The 14,418-nt window shown below is 42.6% G+C and overlaps 1 protein-coding gene across 3 annotated transcripts in view; it reads left to right on the forward strand.

Annotated features, from left to right (window-relative positions):
* XYLT1 (xylosyltransferase 1) overlaps nucleotides 1-14,418 on the forward strand; it is a 137,697-nt gene that overhangs the window by 80,406 nt on the left and 42,873 nt on the right. For all 3 annotated transcript variants that reach the window (XM_072349150.1, XM_072349149.1, XM_072349151.1), the window contains exons 3-4: nucleotides 4,723-4,895; nucleotides 5,499-5,701. In XM_072349150.1, coding sequence (XP_072205251.1) covers nucleotides 4,723-4,895; nucleotides 5,499-5,701 — 376 coding nt within the window. The remainder of the gene's footprint in view (nucleotides 1-4,722; nucleotides 4,896-5,498; nucleotides 5,702-14,418) is intronic.

Raw genomic sequence — 14,418 nt, forward strand, 5'->3', positions numbered from 1 at the left:
GCAGCTCTGACAGGAGGATGACAGAACAGGGATGGAAATGTTTTCTTTCAATTTCCAAAATAGAAAACCATCATCTTTTTTTTTCCTCGGAAAAGATAGAAACAATTCATTGTCTTATGATCCAGTCGTGAATATGAAACAGTTCTCCTTGTGTCCTCTCACCTCCCACCTTCCTCTCTTCATACGCACTTTATTTTTCTGTTCAGTGAAGGTAGAGATCCTTCAGCATATGGGTTACAATGAAACTCAACCCAAATCTGTGACTGTAGCCATTTTCCTTTATTGTATTGAAGTTCTGCAGGGGCACAGAACTGCTTCATTGTTCACGAATTCACTGCATAGAAACTTGCAGTGATATCCTGCAAGGCCTTGTCCAGCTGTAAGGCAGGGACTCCTCTGTCTGCTCTCAGCCTGTGCTGCTGTCTGACACCATAACAGCAGGCCCAGCCTGCCCACATCAGCCCCTTTGTTCCAGACAGGGCTTCTGCTCAGTGTGGAAGATTCCACCTCTTCTGCTTTGCTGAATGCACTAAAACCCAGTAAGAGAAGGTATGTGTGTGACCAGTCATGTGAATGAATTGCAGCAGGAGCCAGGTGTGCTTTGCTAAAGGCAAAACCTGGGCAGAGGTGACCAGTACTGCACTGAGCCCCCATGGTCTGAGCATGGTGCTTGTGCCTGTCAGGAGACTGGGGCTATTTTCAGGCTGTTGAACCAAGGCTTCTCATAAGATCCTAAAGGCTCACCAGTAAGTTACAACAAAGCTGTTTGTTTTGTTGCTTTTATATATATATATATACACCCTGTCAGCTACTTCTGCTGCTAGTTGTGTTAGAAACATTCAAGTTTCTAAGCAGAGATATTTTTTCATTCTTGTCTCCATCTGAACACAGCAGAACTGTCTTTGCTTTGCACTAACCAAAATGGAAAAGGTTTCAGACTGAGCCAAACCTGGATATTTCCAGCCTCCTGGGTTATTACGAGTGCTGAGGAGTTAGAACAGGGGAACCTACAGAGAAAACCTGCAACTACTGCTCAGTGACAGAAGTGGTTCCATGGAAGGGAATGGGGCTGCTCCTGTGCACTCAGGCAGGGATGCAGAGCTCCGCCTCTATGAAGTGCTTTGGGCCAGGATTCCTGCTGTATTGGTAGCTGTCTGATTATGTTATGGATGTGATATTGGTAAATAGGGTGCTGAACTGCACAGCAATACCTCTTGTGATGTCCTCTGTCAGCTGATTCGTGGTATCAAGGCCTGGCACATGCACAAAGCAGTGTTCAGGTTGAGTCAGCAGCATCCAGGCATTCTGTTGAACAGACAGGATGATGCCAGGCTTAGAATAGAAATGGATGGATTAATTTACAAAAAATAATATGGCTCACAGAATTCATTAAGAGGTTGCTTGGTGCTGCTAGAGAAGTCTGATGATCTCATTAATTAGCACTAGAAGTAATAGATTAGTTGGTTCTGAGTTCTGTTGGTGGATGATTGAGCATTATATGGCACTACAACAAATAGGAAAGCGATTGCACAATGTTTATTACTCTGGCATTTAGTAATACTGCAGTGGTTGAAGAATAAACTCTTAATTATGAGTATTGATTTCTCTGGGGCTTAGGAAGTGTAAGTTGGAACTGCACCGGAGGTTTGCCTGTTACCTGCAAAAAGAGATGAGTTTTCCCACTGGCAGACCTCAGGGTTGAGCAGGAAGCCAGAATGGCAGCTTCCATTTTACCAAGTAAGTTTATAAAAGGCATTTTGTCACAGAGCTAAAAGCTCCTTTTTTTTAATGTGACATGAAGGGCTATAGTGTGCCGCATGCATGATAGGTCTGGTAGGAGCACTGCTGTTAGCGCTGTTCTACTCTTCACATTGTTTATGCAGCTCTGAACTCCTACTGTATTTATTGAGCAAAAGGATATTCAGTGTTTCACCTTGTTCCAAAATCCAGCTGGTTCTCTATTATCAGCAGAGCAGTCTGCAGCATAGAGAATGCTCATCAGCCCCAGACTGGAAACAGAGAAGTAGAGAAGTGCCAGTATAGAGCTGAAGTAGCAGATACTCTGACGTATGGAAAAAACATGATGTTCTTACCTTCATGAAGTTCCAGGCAGGCAGGGAAAGGATTAGATCAAAGAAGTCAAAATAGCGTGCAGGTGGAAAATGGGACTGAAAAAAACCTGAACCTTAAAAGGCAGAAGGAAGAAACACATGGAAAAAGAGGAAAATAGCAGAGTGGAGAGTAAGTCACTGCAGGAATTTATTAGAGAAACCCAATGAAGTGAGGTGGCATTTCAGATGAAAATTCAGGAGGATTTTGTTTTCAGTAATTGCTAGTTAAATGATAGTGTGGATACTGAAAGCAAGTGAGTTTAAAATAAAAGACCCACAATATGGCTATTTTAAATTCTCATCACCTTCTACATATCATTGCAGAAAGCCACTAATTTCAGTAAAGAGGTATCCAAAAATGTAATGAAAACCACTAAAAATGTTTGTGCCCACTGATGGGACGTGGCCAGCTTGAAATCAGAGCAATTTAAATGAAAAATGGCTTGTTTTAGCTATCACAATTGCCCTTCATTCTCCTGTCAGTTCTCCTTGCGTGTTTTCTTTCTTTCACGGTCGCTTTGTGTCCCTGCTGCTGAGCAGAAGCCCTGAGCTCACACATGGGGAGGCTCAGCAGTGATGTAGGAGGAACAGAAGAACCGAGTGTACATAAATGCCACAGTGGGCAAACTGGATGTGATAGAAGAAATGAAATCTAAATTCTGTACTGATCTTTTAATCTGAGTTCATCTGAGTCTTATTGAGTTAGTGGATGATTTCATAAAGAAACGCCATTCAAGTCGGTGGTGTCCTTTTTAAAATTAAGAGTGACTCGTGGGGCTTGAGGTTTTTTGATAGGCAGTCTGAACACATCTCGGGGCATTAAAGCTGCATTGATCTGTGAGCAGTACTGCTGCAGATAGACTTCCTGTGAGGGGCTGCAGGGAGGTAAAGATCATTCACACGGGACAGTTAGGCACATAGCTGACTTTCAGCCCCATATGTAGTACAGCAGAGAGCCTTACTGCAGAGTAATGGATGCGCTTCTCACATGGATAGCTTTTCTTGGCCTCCAGGACAGAAGAAACATGTTCTTATCTAAGGCAATGCACTACAGAAGCATAGCTGATGAGAGGAGCCTGGAGGGAGACTCACTGGAGATGCTGAAACCATCCCTTTCCATCACGTGGTGCTGCCTTCCAGCATGATCTGTCTTGTGGTTGTCTAAAGAAGTGTTTCGGTTACTCAAATAAAAGCACACAAACCTATTGCATGTGCTCTCTGTGTGTCTCTGGACACACTCCTCTGCTCTTCTTTCCTACACTGGAGGACTGCTATCCTGCTGGGGGGACCAAACTCCCCACCCCGCTGTCTGGTCTGGTTGAGTTGGTTATTTATCAGATGCATCACATTGAGTCTGAAGGATCCTGTGAGTCCAGAGCATGGTATATGGATAAAATTGATGTTCTTGCAGGTGATCACAGCTGCTACTTTTACCTGGGGCAGCTCATGTATGTCCATTTCCACACCTTTCTATGTAGTGTAAAGGGAATGTTTGAATCCTGCTCACCTTCACTTATATTTCCAATAATTAGGTATTTCCAATATAATTAGAAGTTCAGGCTTCTCAGGATGGTCAGTGGTCAGATAGATTTTCCTTTCTGACAGAACCAAAAAGGGCACAGACATAAAATGGTACCTTTTTTTTTTTGAGGAGCTCAATTGCATTTTAGACAGTGGTACTGCCTGGAAAAAAAAAGTGTACATATACAAGGGGGAAATGGAGTTGGGGTGGTTTGGAGTTTGTTAATCTTTGGGGTACTTTCCTTCTGCTTACATGCAAAATTTCAAGTTCCTTCTGAAATATTTCTCTTGAGAAAGATCCTGACCAGGTCAGAGGAATGAAGATGTTGTTAGGTGAGGGATGAGTGGTAGTTTTTTGGATAAAATCAGGTTTTTCTTCTATTGTGATCAGATTTTTCAGTTGAAGAGGTGTTACACAAAACCAAAACGGGGCAGTCTACATTCCTGAGTAAAAATGTCCCTTCAGCACTTATCAGAACATCCTGCCATAAACCTGCAGTGGGGTGTTTTCCTTAGAAAATTGAGACTGTAAATTCCTCTGTTAATATAAAAAATAAAAAACATAGATTTGAGAAAGGATTGTAAGGCCCAGTTGTCCATGGAGAAGCAGAGCTGCACAGGATGCCATTTAAACGTTCAAGGCCACACCTGCTGTTCCAAATAGATGCTATCTGTTACGATAATCCTCAGCCACTGTTAAATAGCAGTTTTCTGGCCTCTCAGCAGAGCTGTGCTGATCAGAGGAATGAGGGTTGTTTGATGGAGCGAGGGGTTTCTTGCTTTGGCATTTTGCAAATACGTTGAATGGCACTTAGAAACTTTGAGGGGATTGCTTTGAAGATGAAAGTGTGCGTGCCCAGGCAGAGATTGGTGTGACCAACCCAAAGAAGGAGCTCAGTCTTTTGGGTCCTACTCCATGTTCATGTGGTTTGGTCCGAGTGGAAGCTTCCAGGTGGGGACGGTCTTGGTGGAGCATGGGCTGGCACTCCTTGGAAGTTCTCAGTTCCCCTTAGAGACTGGTTTTGAAAAATAGAGCCAAGGGGAAATGTGTGCTGCTCTCAGAGATGTCCTGTGTTTTGTTTTTGAACAGGAAAAGCCAACAACAATGTACAGTGGGATGAGGACTCCGTAGAGTACATGCCAGCAAATCCAGTCAGGATCGCATTTGTCTTGGTTGTTCATGGCAGAGCTTCTCGGCAGCTCCAACGCATGTTTAAGGCTATTTACCATAAAGACCATTTTTATTACATTCATGTTGACAAGGTAATATATCACTGGTTATAAATTGCCTGTCTCACCATCTGTCAATCTACCCATCTTTGTCATTTTCTTCATCTTCTCTTTACCTCTGCCGCATAAAGTGCATGTCACTTCTTGTCTTTCCATCTGTTGTATGTTTGGAGCCACTTTCTGTATAACTCTTCCTTGTTATCTTGTCTTTGTAAGAGCCTTCATCTCTTTTTGTATGTCTTTGAGTATCTATCCATGTCTGTCTGTTGTACACTTAGTAATTGACAAGTTGCTGCAGACTTACTGCAGTGGCCTCTTGGATGGAGAACTGACCCTTGTGGCAGCTCAAGATGCAGGTATTCACAGCTACCTAGGACCTACTGATGAGAAATTATAAATAAGCATTAATTGTACTGACTAACAATTACTCCACTTGTAATAAAACGAGCTAATAGAGGGAGCTCTGCACGTTTCCAAATTAACATTTTGCAGAAGAAGGTTGTGCACTGTAGCAGGTGAGGGCAAAGCAATGGCAACACTCAGGTAGTCAAGAAATGCAGCTACTGGTTAGTCAATGCAGGGAGGGACAATTTTGGGCAGAGTAACTTGAATGTGTCACTTTTTTCTCCTGTAAAGCGATCCAATTACTTACACCGGCAAGTGCTCCAGTTTGCTAACCAGTATCCAAACGTGAGAGTCACTTCCTGGAGAATGGCAACTATCTGGGGAGGAGCAAGTCTTCTGTCCACCTACCTGCAGAGCATGAGGGACTTAATGGAGATGAATGACTGGCCATGGGATTTCTTCATTAACCTCAGCGCTGCCGACTACCCAATCAGGTACAGCAAGTCTTTTAAGCACATTTAAACACGTGTCTTGTTCCTAAGGGAAGTAAGTACTAATGTAAGGGACAGTGTTTCTGTGCTGCAAGAAGTAGAGTTCAGAAGAGCAGTTTTATAGCAGCAGACTCCTCTTGGTGAGGCTGGTGTCTGATAACCATGCTTTTGCCTTGGAGACAGTCACTTTACTGTACCCTATGCATCTGTGGCTGCAAGCAGGTTAGCTGAACCAGTTCTTCACTTTCAGTGAGGAAGCAGGTGCTGCTCTATTTAGTCCCAGTTTCCAGCAAGGGACACCTAGAAGAGAGACTGAGTAAAGTAATGGGAAACACTGGAGCTAAATGAACTCCAGGTGTGGAGAGATTGCTCCCTGCCAGGGCTCTGATAAATAGTTTGATTTGATGTCTCAGAAAGCGTTGAAGGTGTGAATGTAGATTCAGTGAAGGTAATGTTCTGTTCTTCCCTTTTTTTAGTACTTTTTCTGCAAAGGATAATGTGACAAATAAGTTGCTAGGAGTCAATTATATCTTCAGCACCAACCATTGCCTGAATGTCTCTATTCAGACACCATCAGGGAGAAAACTTCACACATCACCACATGACAAGCCTTGTGATTTTAAGTGAAATTACATTCTTTCTGCATTTACATAACCCAGGCCCTACAGCTGCATTAAGTTTACTACGTTGTGCAAAAGTAGGCCATAAAAAGGGGAAGGAGAGTAAAAACTACAAAAAGCAAAGAACAACCGTGCTTCAGCAGTTGTTTCTAGGCTATAAGAATTATCAGGAAGGGAGAAGGAGGAAGTTCTCCTTGTGACATCTGTTTCCCTTCATACTGAAGGGAATCAAGAAAAGGGAAATAACTTTCTTGGGTAATTCTCCAATAAGTGATGATGTTACATGCTCTCAGTACCGACAGAAAAGAAAGATATAAGCAAAAGGCAGTAAAAAGAGCTGGTTAGATTGCTGCAAGGTATCTCTCAAATAATGGGTCCTTTTCTGAATGTTCCTTCTCAGACAGGAATTCCCACAGAAGTGTGAATTGAAAACAACGTGAGCTTTGGCCTTAGGAGGGATTTCTGTGAGAAGTGGCAAAAGGCTTTGTGCCCATTTCTAAGCACTGTCAGTAAAATGCAGCATGTTTTGGGGAGGAAAACTAGGCAAGAATACAAGAGTCACAGAGAGTGAATTGATATTGGACCAAGGGAGTTTGAACGAAGAACTCCCAGTATTTTGCATTGCATCTGATTTGGTGTCCTACAGGGATAGCTGTAGCGATTTTGTCTTACTTTACAATCTTACTGTGTGTGATTGTAAAGGAGATCGTGTAATGTTTGGTGTGTCTCCTGAGTTCTGCAAAAAAGTAGCTTCTTAGTCCCTGTAATTTATTTTCCTGCTTGGGAATCCTGCACTGATGATAAAAAGTAGAATAACACAAGGCAACAGAGGAGAAAGGTAGGTGATGGGACTTTGAATCAAGTAAGATAAATTATAAGAGAAGAAAGGGTTGGAGGTGTAGTGTAATTACAGGATAGTCCCAGCAGATGTATCCAGTTACCATGCTGTGGTATTGTGTTCACCCTAAACACAGTCTTGTAGTGCTGAGGCCGTGACCTGCGGCATTCTCAGATGCTCTGTGGAACAAGTGAAACCTCAGGGCCAAATGGGATCAGTCACTTACAGATGTGGCCATAAACAGCCGCAGGATTTGTTGAGTAGACTGTAGTCAGTTCTGCATTAATGGATTCTTTGTAGTGATGCCGTGATATCTTGAAGTCATTCGAACTCCAAACAAGTGCCAATTCAGCTGGAAAAATTCCAGGCCTTTGCTTCTTGGTGGTGGGAATTGTTTCTGTCAAAGCATTCTACTACCAGAACTGTTGGATACAGGCTCCCTCCCAACATGATGCACTTCAACACAAAGTAAAGTGCCTTTTTTAATGCTATGACTTCAATAACAGTGAATTACAGGTGCTGTAAAATTTTTTGAATGTGGACTATTACAGCTATAAACCCTAGAAAATGTTAGCTCATCAAAAATATGTATGAGTCCATTTAATTTCTGTAGCAGAGGTGCTGTAAATCAATATTCTTTACGTTCTTTGGGAAGGCACTACCTGTCTTCATACCGCACAGAGAGCTGCTTGTTTTTTCAGGAAATAGTAAATAGGGTGTTTGAGGGTTTTTTGCTTTTTCCAGACGTTAGGCCATGATTTGTTAGATAATGGGCTAGAGGCAGTTCTCACACTGGGTTAGTCATATTGCAGTGTTTTTAGCTAGGCTTCCCTGCATAAGAACATATGAATTTTGTGGATTAATAGTTTTTATCCAGAGCTGCTTCACATTAAGCTTTCGTTTCCCATCTGCCATTCCATCTGTAATACTGAAACCTTTACTACTTCTCTTCTGATAATAAAAGCTAATCCAGCCTTATAAGTCAGGAGAACACATTCTATATGCGGGGTTAATTCTGTATGATGAAGCCTAAATCTGTCTGGGGAACAGTCTGCTATGCTCACAGGCTACATTACAAGTACTGGGAACCCTTCGTCTTTCAGAAGAGATGCCTGGAAGCAGATGTCAAGGATCACAGCATATAAAGGCACAGGGAGAAGAAAGAAAAAAGATCAGAACCATTCATTTTGGGAGGGGAGCAATTAAAACTGAAAGAAAACATACACAAGCTAAGAAAATGTGAATATCCCTGTTGCTGTACTTAGTGTTTAGTTTTCGAAGCCTTGGTGGAGTCTGTAGGTCCGGTACATACAGTGAGGTCCTCATTCATGTGCTTCTAGTTGTAACTGCGGTAGAAATGGCTCACACGGTCTGAGCATAGAGGTACCTCTGACAGAAATACTGCTTTTCCCTCTAGCCATGAGGCAGTTGGCTGTTCGATGGCCTGAGGGCAATGATTTGGAGCAGCATCCAACTTGACTCTGCTCAGCCCTGATAACCATAGTGAGTGTGAAAAGGAGGGATGAAATGGCAGAGAGATACTTTGGGGTAGGGGTTTTCTGACTTCTTTCTCTGGTTGCTCTTAGGCTGTGTGGTTTGGCGTTCTTTTCATTGTTTTAAGGGTTTAAAAAAAGGCACCTGCTTTCAGGTTTCTCAAGATACCATCTCCCACAACTGTAACATTCACAGAGAACAAAAAATATACTTTCCCTTTTCTTTATTTCATGATTTTTCTTTTGAGGAAGACGTCTTTTCTTCTGAGAGTCTCTTTCAAAGCTCTGAGGTAAAGCTATCAATGTCTTTATCCTTTTATTTTACATGCCCATCTATTTGCATTATTTATTGCCTCTGACAAACAGCATCAGGTAGTCAACCTTATCTTCAGGGACTGAAATTTCACTCCAACAAGGTGAACTACGGTGAGCATCTATTGATGCTGAATGTTTAATGTGCTTTGCAGGAGTCCTTGGATAATGGGGCAGGTGAAGTGTTGCACCACTTAAATGATCTCATTAAACTTCCTAATTTAACAGTGAATGTCATGTCAGTGCTTACCTGGTCACAAAGCTTGTACAAAGGATAGACGTAATGAAACATTTGAACTTTTTGTAATTTACAGTAAATCACTGAATCTCAATCACTAAAGGGATCACCAAATCTAATTGCCAGCTAATGCTCTGTCTTTAATAAAGGTCAAGCGAAATTATTAGCAGAAGCTTGGGGAGTGCTTTAGAATGGTAAGAAAATAGAGTGGCTTATTTATGGAGCTGGGAATGCAGATAGTACTGATTTTCAGTTATGAGCATTCGGGTATAATAAAAGAAACCCAGTGAAACTGTTTGTGTTTTGGTAGTTCATACTATGAAGATGAGTTCATTTTAGGATAAAGATTTTATTGAAATGTCTTCCTGCATTGTGAAGACTCGGTTAGATGAGATAGTCGAGCTTTTGGTGTGGAACTTAAATATTTATCAAAATACTGAAAGCATCTGGGGAAGGGTGGGTACAGACTCTAAGGGAGTACACTGAATGATCTAAGTGGGACTAGTACTTTCAGCAGCAGGTGCCAAAGTTCATGTAACTTACAATGATCATCTCTGTCAGTCAGAATTGTATTCAAAAATGAAGAAAAACAGCTGGCAGAGGGCTCCTGAGTGACCTATTCTTGTTTTGTTGCGCTCTCCTATGATCAGTGGTCAAGTTAACCTTTTTAATGCTGAATAGCAATATTCATCTACACATTTCAGTGTTCTGTAGGAATTTGAAGGTTGCCCTATGAAGCAGGTGGACCTTTTTCTCAGGTCAGTGTTTCCAGTCCATCAGCCAGCAGCATACAGGCAGCCTGGCTCTCATCCTTCATTTGCTCCAGCCAACCTGCACTCCTGGCTCCCTAGGGGAGTTGTTAGCAAAGATAACCACCCAAAATCAACAGTTTTGCTTGAATTCCTGCCAGATCTGAGCATGGCAGGCAGCCTTGCAGTGATAAAGCTGTCCTTTCATTCACCTTTCTTCTTCACAGCTTTCATCTCTAGTATCTTACGTGTCCAAATCCTGCACTTGGGCCACACAAGGAACCAGAAATTGCTTCCTTTGGGTATCAGGAAAAGAAACCAAAGAGAAAATGTTTTGCCACTTTTTGAGTTGTCTTTCAGGTGATGGTACCACCCGAGGAATCAGCAGTTTCCTTATTTCAGCAGCACATGGATGACTAACACTATATAGAGTTCATTGGAGATGGTTTTTGCCCTGTATGCCAGATTTCCAATGACCTGCTAAGATTTCTTGTGGACGTTTGACCTAAAGGCCAAACCTTTCAAGCAGATGACTGAAAAAGAAGTGAGGGAATGCAGTTTGTATTGAATGAGCAAAATGGACTCAGGCTTTTGCTTCTACAAAGCTTTGCAGCTTTTGCAACGGGCAGGTTCAAAGTGCAGTATTGGGAGCACAAGAAAATCTCTTCATAGAACTGAAACAAAGAACTGAGCTCTTAGGTAGAGCACTCTAGTTTTATGAGAAGTGGCTGAGATACAGCTATACGCTCTTGTTGCTGTAAAACTACAAATCCAAAGCCAACAGGGCTGATGGAAGCTGTGTAATAGCAACATGATCGCCAAAGACATTCTCTCAAAAGGCAGTTATGCTCTCTCAGCTCCTCATCATTTTGACTTAGTCAAACAATCATGTTTTATCGAGGTTCAGACTTCAGTGCCATCTCTTCACAGCTCTTTCCTTCCTGGCAGTACATATGCTGTTGCTCAATGTGAGAGCCTGTACAAAGGATACTAGTGTTCCAGGTCTGGGTTTGACCTTACACTCTGCTCATGCACCTCTTGCAGTGCTGCTCCTATAGTCAAGCCTTGCCAATAGAGCAAGGAATCAGGCAGTAGGGAGATAGTACTTCATGCATGCTTTAAAGTGTTTCAAATATGATACTGAGCTGCAGCACAGGTAAATCATATCTATTGGTTTCAGTGGGAGTACGGAGCAGGTAGCTTTGGCAGTACAACATCTGTTAAGATGCCAGCGTCTAAGGTTTTTATCTTGGTGTTGTAGCTGACATCGCATGCAGTTTTGTTTGCTCAGAATATCTTTATCTGGTAAGCCAGACATCAATCCACTCTTAGTGCTTCCCACGAAATCTTCTTTCCTGTCCAAAAAGGGACTTTATCTGTGTTTTCCCTGAGTCTGCATTCTCTTAGAGTTTCAGATGTTCTTCTTCCTTAAATCCCTCAAATAACTTTTTCTCCTTCTCTTCCCTCAATTCTACAGTGCATTTGCATGAGATTTCTTTTGAGTTTGTATTTCTGGTCTGTTATCCCACTGCTCTGTTTACTGCTGGATTATCCAGTGGCTGGCAGAGCAGTGCTTTTGCACACGCTGTTTGCAGAGGGTGGGGGTGAAATGTTGAAATTATTGTGGCTTAAGACTTTTATTGACATCTGGTGTTAACGTAATATTTTCTTCAACCTGGCAGTGATGGGAGACCCACCCTTGCTGTGTGCAGCCACAGCAGATGAGTTTGCTCCTTTTTCACTTCTGCCAGGCTTTGGGCTACAAACAGCTTTTGTTTTTGTAGGATCGTGACATCTACAGCTCTTAGTAGCTTTGTGCCTAGTTGGTACTTCTGGAATGTTCCCTATGGCAGCTTTAGTCTGGCAACAAAAGTTAATGCTTCCCAGATTGGAGGCTGGTTTGTCTCTCCCTGCATCTCTGAAGTTCGCACTGATTAAAGAAGTTCTCCAGTGCAGAGCCAAGGGGTTTGTTTTCAGCTCTTTGCCTTTTGCTTTCTGGATGAGATTTATTTTTCATTTATTTATGACTAAGAAGAAAGGTCTGCCTCATAAACGAATTAAGCGCATGTCTCCATTGGATGCCATTCAGCCTTACCTACAAACAATACCAACACAAACATTGTGATAATGTGCAGCATCAGTTCCTAGGCAACACAATTACATCTTTTGTCTTCAGGATGCTGGAATAACATCTCTCGCAGTGTTTTTGGTAAGGATAACCCATCTGTTAGAGCTGAGGAGGGCTCTGAGTAGTGTGAGGGATCTTGCCAGATCAGCTGCTTCTCCTTTACAGCCCCAGGACTCTCTGTGAGACCTTCATTTTGCTTGGAGCTCGTCTTTGTGGGGAAATAGTCAGGGGTAATCTAGTCAAAAAAGGGTCCTTAGTGCAGAATGGCTCTTCTCCTATAAATCCATAACTATTGAAATTCCCTGCTGGCCGGCCTATACCTGCAGGCCCTTCCCACAGCATTCAGCTGCTTATAGTGCCTGTGGGCAAGAAGCTGCAGCAAGGTTTGTGGCTGGAATTGGGCATCAGTCCTCAGGCCTGACGCTGGGTCCCGAGTGCCCCCTGCAGCTTTGCTTCAAGCAGCCTTTATTCTATAGATGTAACTGGGAGAGGGGTAAAAAAAAAAAGCTGCAGAGAAACAGTTCCTTGTGAGCTTACCTGGGCTCTGGGAGCAGAAACTTAATCTCTACCGAGCTGTTTTTTATAGAATGTTCAGTAAAAATCATTATCAAATTCCAAATGCTAAAACTGCTTGAAAAAAGGGAAACGTTTCTGTTATAGCGCTGCATTTTAAACATGCTCTCCCTTTGTAGCCCTGCAGAATCCTCTCAGGAAATTAAAAATCTGTTGAAATTGTCGTTAAGAAACTTGTTTTGTTTAGATTTCAGGATGCCACTCGCAATAAAACAGCTGCAATATAATATTGGGTGGCAATTGAAAGTGAAGATGAAACAGTAACGTGTGCTGTTACCTTTCCCAAGTCACTCTTAAACACTAAGGGGCCACAAAGGGGTGAATAAAGGGTTGTTTCACTTCAGCCTTTCAGTGGTGATGCTGAAACAGAAAGGAGAGGGAAACGGGTAAACTGTTTTCCATCAGAATAGGGCTAAAAATGTAAACGAGTTGAGTGGAAATTGATGTTAAAGATTTTTCTGCCAATTTATATATAAATTCGGGTCTTGTAGTATTAAATTATGTGCTTTGACATTTTCTATGTGTTCATTCACCACATATGAATGAGCGGAAGGGCTGATTTGAAGGAAGTAGTTTGCAACGGAATTAGAGCTGCTTTGGAGCAACAGATCATTTGGGACATGCTGCGGAAGGCATTTCTTTCTCCCAGGATAATTTATTTTCACTGATAGTCAGAACTTTACATTTTGGGATACCGTGGAAACTTTGGGACCTCCCTTTGCTGTGCAATCCCAAGTAGAATTAATGTCTTGTTGTCTGTTGCAGTCTCACGTTACATCTGAGTACTTCATTTCCACTTGCCCTGCACAGTCACAATACATTTGTATGATACTTCTCCATCTACATACACAAGTGACAAGGTGGGGCTGAATACAGCTGACTGTGTTTGTGACTGCACTTTAATTCCAGGCTGATCTCAGGGGAGGAGACCCTAACTGGTTCACTGCAGTATTCATTCCACTCTGCAGCACAGAGGTCAATTATATCCATCATTCAACCTTTCGTCAGGGTAATTGCACTCTTTGGTGTGTTAGGAACTTGTTTGGGGCCAGGTTGTTTCCAAATACAGAATCAGTCTTTGTTTGAAAGTTTGCTTCCGCAAAGTAATTTTTAGCAAGTAAATTTGCTGCAATGCGTTCTTTGGGCATCTGAAGTTCTTTCTTAGGTTGAGGTGAAGCGCTGGTTCTCCCAGTGAAACAAGACTTCGTTGGTTGCAGCTCTGAGTGTGAATAGCAGCCTCCCAGCCCCCTGCTGTTTTCTCTCCAGCCCCAGTGACACCAGCTGATGGAGCCAGACGGTGCCTTTGACGTTTTCCTGCTCTCTGCTAGATGTTCATGCCTGTCATCCCAGTGCTGCATTGCTCACTGCCGTACTCCGAAGAATAGGGCAGGTCATCAGCTGGCCCAAATTGTCAAAATAAGATTATTGCTCAACCTAAATAAAGGTAACAAAATGTGACTTTCCGTTGTTAAAATCAATTAAGTCTCCTTCCATCAGCTCTCAATTCATTATCCCTTTTACCCTCCAGGCCCTGTTCTTCCATCTTTTCAGGCTTGGTGTGGAATTAATGTTAAATCCCATTAGTCTGACCCCGTTTTCCCTGTTTTGCCTTCTGGTCCTTTGAATTGATGTGCTCCGACAGGTTGCTCAGCAGCTCAGGGATCAAAGGGAGTGGCTTCCAAAGGCACTGCTTGAGTCAAGCTCCCACGGCTTTTAACCAGGGTTTGTGAAAGGGCCTCAGCAGCGGGGCTGGCCAGGAGACCAGCTAC

This window comes from Excalfactoria chinensis, chromosome 14 (genome assembly GCF_039878825.1).
Source record: "Excalfactoria chinensis isolate bCotChi1 chromosome 14, bCotChi1.hap2, whole genome shotgun sequence".
NCBI classification, from domain to species: Eukaryota; Metazoa; Chordata; class Aves; order Galliformes; family Phasianidae; genus Excalfactoria; species Excalfactoria chinensis.